The sequence below is a fragment of the Protomyctophum parallelum genome (genome assembly GCF_964188405.1).
Source record: "Protomyctophum parallelum genome assembly, chromosome: 4".
In the NCBI taxonomy this organism is placed as follows: Eukaryota; Metazoa; Chordata; class Actinopteri; order Myctophiformes; family Myctophidae; genus Protomyctophum; species Protomyctophum parallelum.
In genome coordinates, this window is record NC_139700.1 from 33979402 (window position 1) to 33995892 (window position 16491).

The 16491-nt window shown below is 43.1% G+C and overlaps 1 protein-coding gene across 1 annotated transcript; it reads left to right on the forward strand.

Annotated features, from left to right (window-relative positions):
- Nucleotides 1–773: 773 nt before the first annotated feature.
- On the forward strand, nt 774–7333 carry rxfp3.3b (relaxin family peptide receptor 3.3b; the record flags this gene model as incomplete). The annotated part of the gene is made up of 3 exons (XM_083762771.1): nt 774–920; nt 6166–6449; nt 6616–7333. 3 exons carry the CDS (start codon nt 774–776, stop codon nt 7331–7333), a joined length of 1149 nt encoding a protein of 382 aa, XP_083618897.1.
- Between the last annotated feature and the right edge of the window lie 9158 nt (nt 7334–16491).

Below are 16491 nucleotides of genomic sequence, written 5' to 3' on the forward strand. Positions count from 1 at the left end.
CTGAGGGAAGCGGTCAGAATTAACCCACAGAGACAAACGAGACAATCAGACACCTGACAATTAAGGCAAGGGCCAGGCCAGGGCAGAGAGTGCACTCTCTGTCGTTTGCACATGTATATACTGCTTAAGTACTGCAGTCAATCAGCTCACTGTGTGTGTGTGTGTGTGTGTGTGTGTGTGTGTGTGTGTGTGTGTGTGTGTGTGTGTGTGTGTGTGTGTGTGTGTGTGTGTGTGTGTGTGTGTGTGTGTGTGTGTGTGTGTGTGTGTGCGTGTGTGCGTGCGTGCGTGCTTCTGATCTGTGAGTCGGGTGTGTTGACAGTGTCACTACACTACACACATCGTGCTGCCCGGAGTGATGTATTGAGGAGGGGGGGGGGGGGGTATGGGGTGCATAAAAGCAGGTGGAAGCGCGCGCACCGCAACAGAGGGAGGCAGGAGGAGTAAATAGCTACTTCTCCAGTGTCTCCACTCCAGACGTAAAAAGATGTTGCATGATTAGGATGTAGCCTAACTTATGTGTTATGATGAGGTAAAAAATATCTAGGCTATTCATCAATTGATTCAATCATGCTTGATTGCCTATATTATTAGAATCATCATTGTTCGGACTCTCCGCTTCCACCGTGCGCGCGCTACAAGGTGATATGCAACTGGTGTCATCAGGCGGGCATCAGTCGGACAGGGGAGTGAGGGGACCCGGAGTGCCGGTGTTACCGTTTGGAAGAATGGCAGAGGACTGGAACCACACGACCAACGCCAACCGGTCCACTGGAATGGACCCCGACTGGTTCAACAGCCTGGAGGACATCGACGCGACGGCGGACGGTAGCCCGGCGCTGCGCATCCTCATCTCCGTGGTTTACTCTGTGGTGTGCGCCGTCGGGCTGGTCGGCAATCTGCTCGTGTTCTTCCTCATGAAGGTCCGTAAAAAAACATGTGCATGTCTGCCAAGCTTGTTCTATTCTATTCTTTAAATGTGTCTGGCCATGGGTCCTTGAGGGGCGAGGGTGTTCCAGTGGAGGGTCCCCAGAAAAGGTTTTTAGGGCCGGTTCGAAGGGGGGGGGGGGGGGGGGGGGGGGGGGGGGGGCAACAAACGTGCGCCCAATCAAAGGTTATGGAGAGTGGGTGTGTTAATTTTATTAACTGTCCTACGTCAATATCAGCGGTCAAAGGCCAGCAGTGAAGCAAGACTTTTATTGCAGTAAATTAAAGTTGTCACGGACGCCGGACGAGCATTTGTTGATCTGTTAATATAGGCTACTACTGCATAAACAATATAAAAGCATAATTATCAAAAGGACAAGACACCGTACTTTAATGTGGACAGGATCCCACTGAGGCGCCGGACAGACTCACAATTCATACACATCTTCTTTCCTTTTCATTCTTATTTTTGTCTCCATTCATTTAGTATTTCTTAGGATACTTTTAATCCATGCTAAATATCTCTGTATATTCCAATATTCCGGTAATCATTGCCATAGCGTGTTTATTTCAGTAGCAGGGGTCTCCCTCAGGGGTCTCCCTCCCTGATAACAAACTATCCTTACACCTGGGAAAAACTGAATCCATCCTCTTCGGATCAAATAGTAAACTCAGCAAGGCAGATGGCTTCTTGGTTAGAGTGGGTGACAATATTATCACACGAAAAGATGAAATTACCTACCTAGGTTCCATCCTGGAGGCCAATCTTTCCGGTGATAAAATGGCCACCAACGTAATCAAAAAAGTCAATCAAAGAACAAGATTCCTTTACAGGATCTCCTCACTGGTCAGCAAAAACACCTTGAAGACCTTAACAGGAGCCCTCGTACAAGGTTTCTTTGACTATGCATCCACCTCTTGGTACCACAGCACCTCAAAGGCCCTTAAAACAAGGCTCCAGACCTCTCAAAACAAACTGGTCAGGCTCCTACTTGGCCTCACCCCCCGAACCCACCTCACCCCTGCCCACTTTGACAGGCTGGGATGGCTTAGGGTCGACGACAGAGTACAGCATCTTGCAATGGGTCTGGTCCACAAGATTCGATACACCACCAAGATACCCATGTACCTGTCTACTTCCTTAATGTAAACGAAGTCCACACCCACAACACCAGAGGGAGTGCAACAAACCATGTACAACCCAGATTCGGCACAAACAAGGGACTAAATTCTTTTCGCTCCTATGCCACCAAAATGTGGAACGCCCTACCAACAGTTATTAAGACATGTGAATCCCTTGACTCCTTCAAAACCGCTCTCAAAGGGCACCTACGGATGGCTGCAATTCGAAACTGGCCTCTGTAAAATCTGAATCCCCCCACCCCCCCACCCCATTTTCCCTCACTGTATATAGTATCTTTTCCCTTTTTTGCTTCCCATATGATGAATTCCTGTTCTGTTCTTTACCTACAGAGAAATGTCTATTTGTATGTCTCTAAATGTTTGTATGTCTTTAAATGTTTTGATGAATTGAACAATGTGGACCCTGTTGTAAACAAGTGTAATGCTTAATTGGGTCGTCCACTCACAGTTGACAGTCTTTGTATTGAGTTTGTGCTTAAAATGTACTGTAAATTCTACAAACTGTTAATAAAGATTTCAATCAATCAATCAATCCCAGTCTCCCCACCTCCACCAGGGCTGCCTGGTTCTATAGGGGGGACAGGGGTTTATTTGTTTATTTGAAAAGGATCCCCATTCATGCGGCTATAGACTTCCCCATGGGATCCACACAATCATATTACAAAACACATTAAAAATAAAACTACAACATGAATTGCATTATTTCAGTTACATCAACACAATTAAATAACATAGGCTACATCAAATCTCAATAGTAAAACAGGTGAAAAAATAAACACTGGTATATAATAACTGTAAATGTATTTAGAGTTTTAGACTAAAGTTGTTCTTTCAACTGGTCATCTAAATTCAAGGCTAAATAACTCTTTACCTTTTTCTTAAAGGCTGATTTATTTTGTGTTAGACGGATGTCAAGTGCAAGACAGTTTTTTCATTGAGTTTGTCTTTGAACTAGGTATACAGCAATATGACCATTAACAGCATGTCTTGTAGTGTGGGTGTGTATATATTGATAATAATCTATTTGTTCAAACAAAAACAAAGGCATGCATCTTTGAATTAATAACACAAAAGAAAAATGTGGCCAAACTTGAGGAAATTCTTTGCTCGATAGTGAGCCATAAGAGGATGGAGTGCATATTTATACAATAGGCCTATACTAGTTCTTATAGAACAGCCCAGAACAAGTCTGGCTGCCCAATTGTGTACAATCTGTAATTTAGCTAGATTTGTTTTAGATGTAGATGACCATGCAGTTGAACATCAATCCAAGTGACACAAAACTTGCTTGGTCTTCAACAAGCCAAAATTCTCACATGTCTCCCCCCTGCTCCGCTCTGGCTCCCGGTCGCTGCCCGCACAGAATACAAAACTCTGATGCTGGCATTCAAAGCAACCAAAGGTATGGCTCTCCCATATCTTGCAAGTATGATCGAACCCTACAAACCCTCCCGCGCACTCAGATCAGCCAACGCAGGGAAGCTGGAAGTACCCTCACTAAAAACGCCGGGACAACGCTCCACACGTCCCAAACTCTTCTCCCTTCTGGCTCCAAAACTGTGGAATGCACTTCCCATTGCAGTCAGAACTGCAGCATCACTCCCAATCTTCCGCCGTAGTCTGAAAACCCACCTTTTCAGACTCCATCATGGCCCATAGCACTTACCCCACCCCCTTAGATAGCATTTCTGTAGACTTAGATAGCATTTGATACAGACTTATAGCATGTTATGTAGACAGCACTATAATTGCATTTTATGTAGTCATAGCACGTCATAGTACATATGTATAGCATAGTAGTATGTATAGTTTATATGTATAGTTTCATTATTATTCCACTGTTCCTTTCTTAGCTTACGCATGTTTCATGATAAATGTTTTTATGTGATGTATTCCCATGCTTTTTTGTTCTTGCTTAATGTAAATCGCTCTGGATTAAGAGCGTCTGCTAAATGCCTAAATTGTAAAACGAATGATTTACAATCTTGACACAGGATGTCTGCTATACCTCTGCCCATTTGGCTGACTATTGTATTTACATGCTCAGTCCACGATAGTTGACTGTCAACTATAGGGCAACCAGGGGTGGTTCTAGGGGGAACAAGGGTGTGCAGACTGCAGAGCCCACCCAAATGCCCACCCAATCAAAAGAGAATATTTATTTTTAGCCAATATAAAAAATACCACAAAATATCAGTACCATTTATCATTTTGGTTGGGTGGGCATGCATTTTAAGAGAAATGTAAACCCATCTGAACACTGTTTGCCATTAGTGCTGTTAACCGACAGGCAGTGGTGTGCACAGATAGACACTAGGTGGTGCTAGAGCACCTGCCCTTTTGCCCTCTGAACAGCAATGTGCTCTTTTGAAAGTCTGTTTTTTTGTTAATTTAATTTTTGTTTTGTACAGTTTACCATATGTGGCCCATGGTGACATTGATCAATTCTTGATTAAAAGCTCATATATTTATATATTATATTATTTATGCCCCAAAATCTATAAATCTCACACTATGAAGGCAGCCGGTGGTTCCATGTGCCGCACACTTGAGCACCTGCCCCTAATGTCTGTGCATGCCACTGACTGCAGACAGGGTGCTGAATGATGGAAATTGTGTTACTGTTGGTCAAAGAAGGAGAAGAGATAATCTGATTAGAGACATACGAATATACACTTATATATAGCCAAAAACAGGAAATCATCATAGAGGAGGTAAAAAGGGAAAAGAAACAAATATACAGGGAGGAGATAAGGGTGGGGGATTCAGATTTTACGGGGGGCAGTTTCGAATTGCAGCCGTCCGTAGGTGCCCTTTGAGACCCAGTTTTGAAGGAGTCAAGGGATTTGCATGTCTTAATGACTGTTGGTAGGGCTTTCCACATTTTGGTGGCATAGGAGCAAAATTATTTAGTCCCTTGTTTGTGCCGAATCTGGGTTGCACATGGTTTGTTGAACTCCCTCTGGTGTTGTGGATGTGGACTTCGTTGACATTAAGTATTTAGACAGGTACATTGGTATCTTGGTGGTGTAGCGAATCTTGTGGACCAGACCCATTGCAAGATGCTGTACTCCGTCGTCAACCCTAAGCCATTCCAGCCTGTCAAAGTGGGCAGGGGTGAGGTAGGTTCGGGGAGTGAGGCCAAGTAGTAGCCTGACCAGTTTGTTGACCAGTCAGCCTTGTTTTAAGGGCCTTAGAGGTGCTGTGGTACCAAGAGGTGCAAGCATAGTCGAAGAAACCTTGTACGAGGGCTCCTGTTAGGGTCTTCAAGGTGTTTTTGTTGACCAGTGAGGAGATCCTGTATAGGAATTTTATTCTTTGGTTGACTTTTTTGATTATGTTGGTGGCCATTTTATCACCAGAAAGATTTGCCTCCAGGATGGAACCTAGGTAGGTAATTGCATCTTTTCTTGTGATAATATTGTCACACACTCTAACCAAGAAGCCATCTACCTTGCTGAGATTACGATTTGATCCAAATAGAATGGATTCAGTTTTTCCCAGGTGTAAAGAAAGAAGAGTATTTGCCAGCATCCATCTCGTGTTTGATGTGGTCGCTCAAATAGAGGAGGCATGTGTCAGTGGAATGGGATGTTCTGAAACCAGATTGGAATTCATACATAAATTTTTAATACTTTTCAACCTGTTCATAGACTATTTTTTCCATCACTTTCAAGATGGAGCTAAGAATAGAGTAGGGCGGTAGTTGCCGGGGGCTAATTTGCTCCCTTTCTTGTGCAGGGGGATTACTTTGGCCAGTTTAAAATCTTGGGGGACCTGTCCCTGTTTGATGGAGAGGTTTATTAATGTGGGTGATGATTGGAGCTATAGAGATGGCCGAGTCTCTGAGAAATTTGGATTGAATATTGTCATGGCCAGTGGCCTTGTGGAGTTGAAGGGCACACAGTCGTTTAAGTACCTCCTCAGTTTTTACCATTGTCAGTTTAAAATAATTTTAACAATAATAAATCGTGTATAAACCCTGGCAAAACATATTTTCATGGGGGTCGAGCCACCACATACATATCACCTTGGGCGTCCTTGACATGAAAAGGTCTGAGAAGCACTGCTTTAAATGGTGCATTATTTTCTCTGAAGGTCAGATCCGGCAGAAGCAGGAGGACCTGCACCATCAACTTCTTCATCCTGAACCTGGCGGTCACAGACTTCCAGTTCGTGTTGACCCTTCCGTTCTGGGCCGTGGACACGGCCCTGGACTTCAGCTGGCCGTTTGGCAACGCCATGTGCAAGATCATCCTGTCCGTGACAGTCATGAACATGTACGCCAGCGTGTTCTTCCTGACCGCCATGAGCGTCACCAGATACTGGTCTGTGGCCTCTGCCCTCAAAGACCGCACCAGACACCGATTCTGTTCTGTGAGGTGGGTGGGTGATGAACCTGTTATCAACACACATAACACTTAATTTATACTATAATATAAAAACGGCAAACATTGTCAAATTGTCAAATAAATAATGTAAGATTATTTTTATTTTTATTTGATGTTATTTCAAACTAACAGGTGGCATTGAAATGTACCTGTGCAGGTGGGTGAGTGCAGGGCTGTGGCTGTGTGCAACCGTGGCCACAGCACCCACGGCCATCTTCTCCACGGTCAGAAACATCGCCGGAGAGAAGCTGTGCTTGCTCAGCTTCCCAGCTTCCCAGCTTCAGCACTGGCTGGCGGTGTACCACCTGCAGAAGATCCTGGTGGCCTTTGTGTTTCCGATGCTGATCGTCACCGGCTGTTACCTGCTGCTGTTGCGCCTCGTGCGCACAAGGAGCATGAACAACAACCAGAAGCGGAGGTCCCGGGTCACCAAGTCTGTCACTGTGGTGGTCCTGTCCTTCTTCCTGTGCTGGATGCCCAACCACGCCATCACTTTCTGGGGCGTGTTGGTCAAGTTCAATGTGGTGAATTGGGACAAGTCTTATTACATGGTTCACACCTATGTGTTCCCCGTCACGGTCTGTCTGGCCCATGCCAACAGTTGCCTAAACCCAGTGCTGTACTGCCTCATGCGTCGGGAGTTCAGGAAAATGCTCAAAGACCTGTTCTGGCGGATTTCCTCGCCGGCCGTTGGCACGTGTCAAATCCGTCCGTTTTCCGGGAAAGCGGGCGAGGACCCGGATGACATGCAGACGGTCATCCCGCTAAATAACATGGACACCGAGCAGAACCGGCTGTCCGTTCTCAACGACCGGTGTGACTGGGGTGTGACCGGGGTGCCTGGGGTGCCCGCCGCAGAGGGACATGACGAGTGACGAGTCTCACTGGTCATTCAAACCGTTTTGTATCAAAACCAGTTGGTTTTTAAACTTTCATATTCGATACAAAGACAGTGAACAAACTAACTATCTATCTATCTATCTATCTATCTATCTATCTATCTTTCCTTCTTTCAAGTTGCTGCTTTGACTAGTGTGTATCGTAATCGGCTTGTGGGTTAAAAGGCTACCAGTATTACCCAAGCTTATCTGATAAATAGTGAAATAATGTGTCAAATTGTTAATTATCTCCAGTCACCCAGCTGTGTCCTTGTCCTCAACGCACCCCCTACAGCTGAGCACCCCTGTCCTCTCATTAGATTACACACCCATTGCCATCATACCATCTGTGGCATATTTCTGACTTTGCTGTTGTAGCCTACTAGGCTGTGCAGACCTTTGTGGACATGTGATACAAAACAAATATGTTGATATACAGTTAACTGGCAGATGGTTAATTGAAGTGCTGATAGTGGTGGTGGCATCACATGACATGACCCTCTGCATCGAAATGACCTCCAGCAGACCTTCAGATCAAAGCAGGCCTTCAGCAGACTGAAATACGTTTGCAAGTATTTATATTGTTATTACTATATACATTCAAATACTTTTAACAGAAGATCATTTACCTTATCAAAGTGTGATTGCGACTAACACATTGTAGTGGTGTTTTTATCCCCAAAGTTTGTGTTTAGTTCATCTGGGTTTGTGTTTGAGTCTTTTTGATTGGTTGATTGAAGTATTTATTAACAGTTTGCAGAATTACAGTACATTTCAAGGACAACTCAAAACTATAACTAAAAAAACATTGCATGGATGCATGGGACGTATCCTCAGTGATGTATCCCAAGATAGATAAATACAGCACTATAGCCTACTAACTTGCCCATCAGCCACTTTTTCAACATATTTAAAAAAATGTTCAAAGACTGGGCAAATTTAATTTCCCTTGGGATTTTGTTCCAATCCTCCACCCCTGTATATTTAAATGAGCTTCTACCTACCCTATGTCTCAGGTTTGGTAGTTTAAGATCAGCTACACTAGCCCTTGTGTTCAAACTATGGAACTGGTTAACATACGGGAAGTAACCTTTAAAATAGTTTGGGCATTGTTATTTTAAAATGTTATAGACCATAATGAGTCTCAGTTGTTGTATTCTGCCTTCCACTGGGAGACAATTAAATTCTCTAAAATGGTTAGCACCAATGTGGATTCTTGGGGAGAGATAAAGGACTACCCTCATTAGTTTATTTTGTGATGTCTGTAGTTTATCTTTGGTATTTTTAGATAAGCTGCTGTACCAGGTTAGGCAGGTGTAATCAAAGAGACATTGTACTAATGCTGAGGCCAGTGTCCTCATAGTGGTTCTATCTAGAAATGTGGCAATCCTAGCTAGGAACTTACTCCTTGCGTGGATCTTGCCAATAACCTTGCCTTGCCTAATGGATCAGTCCCATTAGGGAAAGACCAAGGCCACACAATTCGTTGCTTCAGAACTACTCTGCCATGAGGACTGGGAGAACCAGATTCTGGAGCGTGGAAGGACTAGACTCTGTGGGTTGACTCCTGTCCGGGCCCTTAATACGTCTCACCAGGTCCACTCCTGCTCTCACCAGGCCCAGGACCTGTGCGTTGCACCAGACTCCCAGTACCAGGCACTTCATTCAGGAGTGGTGGATTATAATGGCCCTCATAAAGGCCTCACCGAGGGTTTTTTGGGCTTCCTCCTCACGGAGGACACAGGCTGGGGCGCTAACCCATACTGCTCACCCGGATGTCGTCTACATTCCGGCTGTCATCCATCTCTCCGGTGGTCACCAGACTATACCTCGTTGTCACATAGTCTATTCCTATGAGTCACTATAAATAGAAAAACTATAACTAAAAATACATCGCATGGATGCACCTGGGACGTATCCTCAGTGATGTATCCCAAGGTCATCTGAGTTTCGGGTCTGGCAACAGCAGCCCTCTGTGAGGGCCACATATGATGGCCACACAAAGTTGGTAAAGTATGGTGCAAACTTTTTGGTTTATTTTAGTTTATATTTATTTTCAGCACTACTACATCTACATGCATAAAGGACTACACACAACACAACCGTTTGAATGACACACTGTGCACATCCATATGTTGTATTTTGTCAAATGCCAAGTTGTTTTATCAGGAGTTATTTAATGTTTTTGTTTTGAGTACTGGAGTTTAAATTGCTGGTCACAGAAAGAAGGGCCAGCTGCTTCAGATTGGCTTATAAGGAGCTGGGTAATTGGACTGCACCATGTCCCCCTTTGCATTGGGGATTTATGTTTGAATTTATAATGATTTTGAAGAAATGCATTTTGATATTTCAGTTTAATTATGTTTCTTTTGTTTATGATTTAGTGATGTGTTGTAGTGGATTATGTTGTAGTCATTTGTAGTACCGGTATGTTTAAATGTTATTATTTGTCTTCCCCTGTGTTTCAATAGTGGTTTGATCACCCACTATGTTCCCCTCATGTCTCATTTTGGTTAGTTCAGTCTTGATGTAAGTTCAGTTTGTCCTCATTGTTTTTAGGCATAGAATTAATGTTTGTTATTTGTCATGTTTTCACTGAGAAAATAAAAAGACAAAAATACATTTTTAAGAAAACTACAAAGAATCCTGGTGTCTCTCATTGCTGACCAACTCTGGTCCCTGACACCCTCACTCAGGTGACCCAACCGGGCACCGGGGTGATCAAGTCCCGACTTACGTCCCAGTAGCTACCCTCGATCAGTCCCAAAAACGAAACTATGAGTGGACGACACCAGTTTCGAATTGCAGCCGACGAGCCGTCCGTAGGTGCCCTTTGAGAGGAGTAAAGGGATTCACATATCTTAATGACAGTTGGTAGGGCGTTCCACATTTTTGTGGCATAGGAGCTAAATTAATTTAGTCCCTTGTTTGTGCCGAATCTGGGTTGCACATGGTTTGTTGAACTCCCTCTGGTGTTGTGGGTGTGAACTTCATTGACTTAAGTAAGTGTAGCATTTTCCTGTGGTAAAATAGTTGAAAACACACTGTACTGCTACTGTCTGTCGGTAGCTTATGACAACGACAGCACGACTCCGACCATCATACCAGAAACGGGAATGTGGTATTTGAAAAGCTCTTGTGTCATGTGGACAATGTTCTAATGCCCTTCACACATATCAAGGTTCAGCTGTGCAGCCAGAGGACACAGTGAAATGTAAACAGGCATAAATGCCTTGCTAAGTGGACTTTGCACCGTCATGTACAGTAAAGCCTGAATGGGCTGAATGGAGTGAAGCACATAGGCAGGCACACAACTGAGTAGAGAGAACAATGGGGCAAACCAACTGGAGTGTGACTGACGATCCACTCATCTGCTTATCATACTGAATAAAAAGTTATAATGGATATGGCTTCTGTAGTTTAATGTAGAACCAAAATGGCACATCTCTGCATAGTGGAGAACAGTACCAGAGACCATGAGTTAATGATTAAAATGGAACATTTGCAGGGGACTCTATTTTAAAGAAAGCCTCGTTGCTACAGAAATAAATGGCCTTCTGCGGGCCAAATGTTTAAAACGTGTGTGTGCACTGTGCATGCGTGTCTGTGCATCTGTGATTTTTGTTCACTTACAAATGAACAAATGTTCATGCCTGTCTGGGCACATTTATATGGTCAATGATGAAACTGGCCCCTGCAGGGACATATCAGATCTGAATACTGTCGGTGAATGATCACGACTTGCTGTCTATTCAGTCTGCAGGTAGGAGGAGAATGAGATGATGTCATCCACTACCGAGAGTGCTCACAGACAAGTTATCTAACCGCCCACTCCATCTTTTATGACTTGCTGTGTATACACTGCTCCTTATTAAGTTTTAAGTACTGTAACATGAACTATTTTAACGACAGAATCCATGGCTGAGGCACCTATGGCTGCTTTAAATCGAGTGAGTGCCTTGTTGCGTTGGCAGTATACCGCTCAGATGGGGAGGGGAAGGGTGAGTGGGTCACTCAGGCGAAAAAGCTACCAGTACCAGCACTGCTGCCCTGCCTTGCTCATCCCTCACAGCTTTGTCCATGGATTAAGAATAGACTGAGTCTCGGCCAGGGGAAGAGACAAGGATTATCCCTCCCTCTAACCATTACCAAGGTACACCCCGCTCACGTGCTAGGTTTCCTCTTGCAGGTGTTCAGATGGATTTATCCAATCATCACCTCAGCTCAGTAACCAAAGCAATCAACCAATCCTTCACCTGCTCACTGTAATTCGAAAATGTATATATCTTATTAGAAAAGTAAAACACTCAATTCTCTATTTTTAATTGTATGACCATGAGACTGGCAGTACTTTTGACTGTGATGCACTCAGAACCAATGGCCCTGTCGTCATATTGAGAGGCCAATCTTTTCCTTCTTGCTGTGAGGAAATCTTCCATCACTTTGCACATACCGTAGGTTCTGTCCTATGCCAAACTTCCTGAACTGGCATTGTGGGATAATAGACTTGATGGGGGTGCTATAGAATATAGAACACAATTTGTAGAAATATTAGCAAAAGGTTTTGAAGAAAACACAAAATGGTGATAAATCTAGTCTGGCACAAATGGCTGGATGGGGCTATATGGGAAGTTGTGTTTTTCTCTTACCCATCCCTCATTGGCCACAGGGCAAACCATGCCAGTAGCCAGTTACAGTTGCCAGGCTGGCGGTTGCATTGTTTTTGCATTGTTTTTTTTATCTTTTCGGGTTGGATAGGGCGTAAAATGTGTGCTAATTAGTGAGGCCAGGCAGAGCCTCAGGCCAGCCCAGTTAGGGCCCAGATTTTACAGAGGCCAGTTTCGAATTGCAGCCATCCGTAGGTGCCCTTTGAGAGCGGTTTTGAAGGAGTCAAGGGATTCACATGTCTTAATGACTGTTGGTAGGGCGTTCCACATTTTGGTGGCATAGGAGCGAAAATAATTTAGTCCCTTGTTTGTGCCGAATCTGGGTTGTACATGGTTTGTTGCACTCCCTCTGGTGTTGTGGGTGTGGACTTCGTTTACATTAAGGAAGTATTTAGACAGGTACATGGGTATCTTGGTGGTGTATCGAATCTTGTGGACCAGACCCATTGCAAGATGCTGTACTCTGTCGTCGACCCTAAGCCATCCCAGCCTGTCAAAGTGGGCAGGGGTGAGGTGGGTTCGGGGGGTGAGGCCAAGTAGGAGCCTGACCAGTTTGTTTTGGGAGGTCTGGAGCCTTGTTTTAAGGGCCTTTGAGGTGCTGTGGTACTAAGAGGTGGATGCATAGTCAAAGAAACCTTGTACGAGGGCTCCTGTTAAGGTCTTCAAGGTGTTTTTGCTGACCAGTGAGGAGATCCTGTAAAGGAATCTTCTTCTTTGATTGACTTTTTTGATTACGTTGGTGGCCATTTTATCACCGGAAAGATTGGCCTCCAGGATGGAACCTAGGTAGGTAATTTGATCTTTTCGTGTGATAATATTGTCACCCACTCTAACCAAGAAGCCATCTGCCTTGCTGAGATTACTATTTGATCCGAAGAGGATGGATTCAGTTTTTCCCAGGTGTAAGGATAGTTTGTTATCAGCGAGCCAGGTGCAGATTCTACCGAGTTCAGAGCTGAGGGTCTTTTCAACCTGCAGTTTGTTCCTGTCCGAGACCAGCAGTGCTGAGTCATCTGCGAACAGGAACAAGTTGCAGTCACAAGCTGAAGTCATGTCGTTAACATATATTAGGAAGAGTAAAGGCCCTAGTATGCTTCCTTGTGGGACGCCACAGCTCACTGGGAGGGGAGGGGACAGTGTTCCGTTCACCTCCACCATCTGTTCTCTCCCCTCCAGGTAGGATTGCATCCAGCTCACTGATGTGCTATCAAAACCAATAGCTTTAAGCTTGTTAACCAGTATGGAGTGGTTCACGGTGTCAAAAGCCTTTTGGAGGTCCAGCATGACCATGCCGCAGTATTTTCCAGCGTCCACCTCGTGTTTGATGTGGTCGCTCAAATAGAGGAGGCATGTGTCAGTGGAGTGGGATGTTCTGAACCCAGATTGGAACTCGTACAGCAATTTATTAGTGGCAAGATACTTTTCAACCGGTTCATAGACTATTTTTTCCATCACTTTCGAGATGGAGCTTAGAATAGAAATAGGGCGGTAGTTGCCGGGTTCTAATTTACTCCCTTTTTTGTACAGGGGGGTTACTTTGGCCAGTTTAAAATCTTGGGGGACCTGTCCCTGTTTGATGGAGAGGTTTACTATGTGGGTGATGACGGGAGCAATGGAAATGGCTGAGTCTCTGAGAAATTTGGAGGGAATATTGTCATGGCCAGTGGCCTTGTGGGGTTGGAGGGCACTCAGTTTTTTAAGTACCTCCTCAGTTGTTACCATTGCCATTTTAAAATCATCTTTACAAACACCTAGGTTTTTGTAGAAGGCTTTGATGTGCTCTACACCAAAACGCCCAGAGTGGGAGGGCAGTTTGTTAACCAGCATTGTTGCAATGTTTGTAAAGAAGATGTTCAAGTGGTTGGCTACATCAAGCTTGTCAGTGATGAGGGTGTTATTCGATTTGATGTTTATGTTAGTAAACCTGGTTTTTAGTTTCTGACCACAGCCTAGTTGGTTGTTTAGTAGCTTCCAAAGCTCCCGAGGATTGTTTTTAATTTCCTCGGCTTTATCATTGATAAAGTTACTTTTTGCTGATTTGGTCATGGCAATAACACAGTTTCTTAGCTTGTTACATTGGGTTTTTAGGATGTACAGTTTAGTTTGGAGATCACTGTCGAAGCGCTTGGCTAGCATGGACTTGCATTTAAGAAGTTCAGAGCATTTGTTGTCTCTGGTTTTCATTGCAGTCAGTATGTCCGAATTCATCCATAGCTCCGAGCGGGTTTTGACCCTAACGGTTCTCAAAGGAGCCATGATGTTTAGTACTGATGTAAATTTGGTTTTAAAGCCAAGCCATGCTTCTTCGACTAGTGAGCTCCTGAGCACATCGGACCAATCCAGACTCTCCAGTTCAAGGTTAAAGGCCTCCCTAGAGTAGGTTTTGAGGTCCCTAGATATGACTGTTTTGTGACAAACTTTTGTTTTTGTTTTTTGCGTGTACAGAAAATCATAAAATGATCGCTAAGCCCACATGCAATAACCCCTTTCTTGGAGATTCTGGATTTGTCCGTAGTCAGAATGAGATCAATGACAGTTTGAGTAGAATCACACACTCTTGTGGGTTGGGTAATTAGCTGACTGATACTATGCAGATCACAAAACCGACAAAATGACTTAAACACAGGAGCTTCCTTACGATGCATATCCGTATTGTAGTCGCCAATCAGGATTTTCTCTACACATTCCTCCCCAGCTAAGCACCCCTCAAGTATATCATAGAACTCATGCTGATCAGGCGGTCTATAGACGGTGCCCACTAATACTGATTTAGCATTTTTTTAAATTAATTCAACCCACACAGTTTCAATTTCATCATGCTGCAAGTCAGTACGAGTAATGTATTCAGTATCTTGGTGAATATACATGCACACGCCACCACCATGCCTGTTTCTGTCATTTCTAATGACTGAGTAATTTTCTATTTCTGGGGCATCATTTCCAACTTGCATCGTTCCAAGTAGGCCAGTGTCCAACAGGCACCGCTGTAGAGTCTCCAACGAACACCTATCAATTAAGTAGCCACACATTACTTTTAGACCTTTTTCAATTTATTTATATATTTAGCCCCTCCTATATAGCTTTTTATTTTTCACAAACATTAACTGCCATTGACAATTTCGGTGCAGTTTGTCTACTATTCACAATTTACACATCTGACATCTGACATTAGTGTGTCATTCTTCTCTATTATATTAGTTTACCCTCTTCCATGTGTTTTTATTCTTCATTTGATGGTATTTTGCTAAAATAATATATTTTGCTAAAATAATATAATGCATTTCTTGGCAAATGATCGATGCTCAGTATGTAAAGGTTTTGTCTATACATTTCACAGAATTGTGATACATTTAAGAAAGGTACAATATATATGTAAATATTTAAAAAACGAAATTCCCATGGTAAGATATCTTATTACTTTTAAATTAAAACTGCAAAGTATTCCGTAACAGATTACTTGACATGACCTAAAAACCCAAGGGGATGTTTGTAATACTCGTGAATAACCACAAGAGGGAGGGAGAGCATCAATTATCTTCCCCAATTTGTCTGAGCAGTTGGTTGATCTTTGATTTGATCAGGTGATTATTGTGATTATTATCATTATTATTGTTATGATCATTATTGCTTCATTCCTCATTTGGACTGAGCTCTGTTTGTTCTCATCTTATTGTCAATTTGTTTGTTACATTTTGCTGTGTTTTTTTTTTCTTACTTTGTTTTTGTTTTTCTCAGTAACTAATGTTACTCTTAAAAATAAGCTTTGGCTTCAGCCTACACCTTTTCAGTGTTAAACCTGATCATGTAACACAACTGTCTTTTAAACATGGAAATGTAAGTACGGAAATAAACCATTCATTCAGGTTGATCTTTTTGTATAAAGTCAGAGGTTTATCTACAGTCAACAACAGGCTGATACAAGGGAGTGGAACACAGACCATAATAACACCATCATCATAAATGAATCCTAACAACGTTGGCAGACAGCACAATGTCTAGATGCTGGAAGTGGAGTGTCAGTATCAACAATACTGGCAATCTTCACTTGCCAATCTTTACTATGACTTCTCAACATTTAACTTGAATACAATTAAGTATTATTGTTTATTGAAAATGTGTTTGTTAGACCAGTATAATGGGATTGCTTTTTTTAAACAACTTTTGAATGTCTTGTTGTATAAATTCACTACAATTATAATGAATGTAACAAACAAACAACAACTACAGTATTAGTCCAACACGAATAGAACTGTCCAGGTAGCGAAAATGAGAAAAATTACTTCAAGGTTTATCTCCGGGTCTTGTTCCGCCAAAAGGGTTGTTGGTACAAGTGGGTGGTATACAGTATATATTTTAATAAACCTTATAACTTGTGACATTAAGCACATTACTCAGTCACTGTTAGTCAGCAGTTTGATACATACTGTATAGTGTGAGAGTGTGTGCGCGAGTGTGTTCCTGACAGTACTGTGGAGATTCATAACCTGA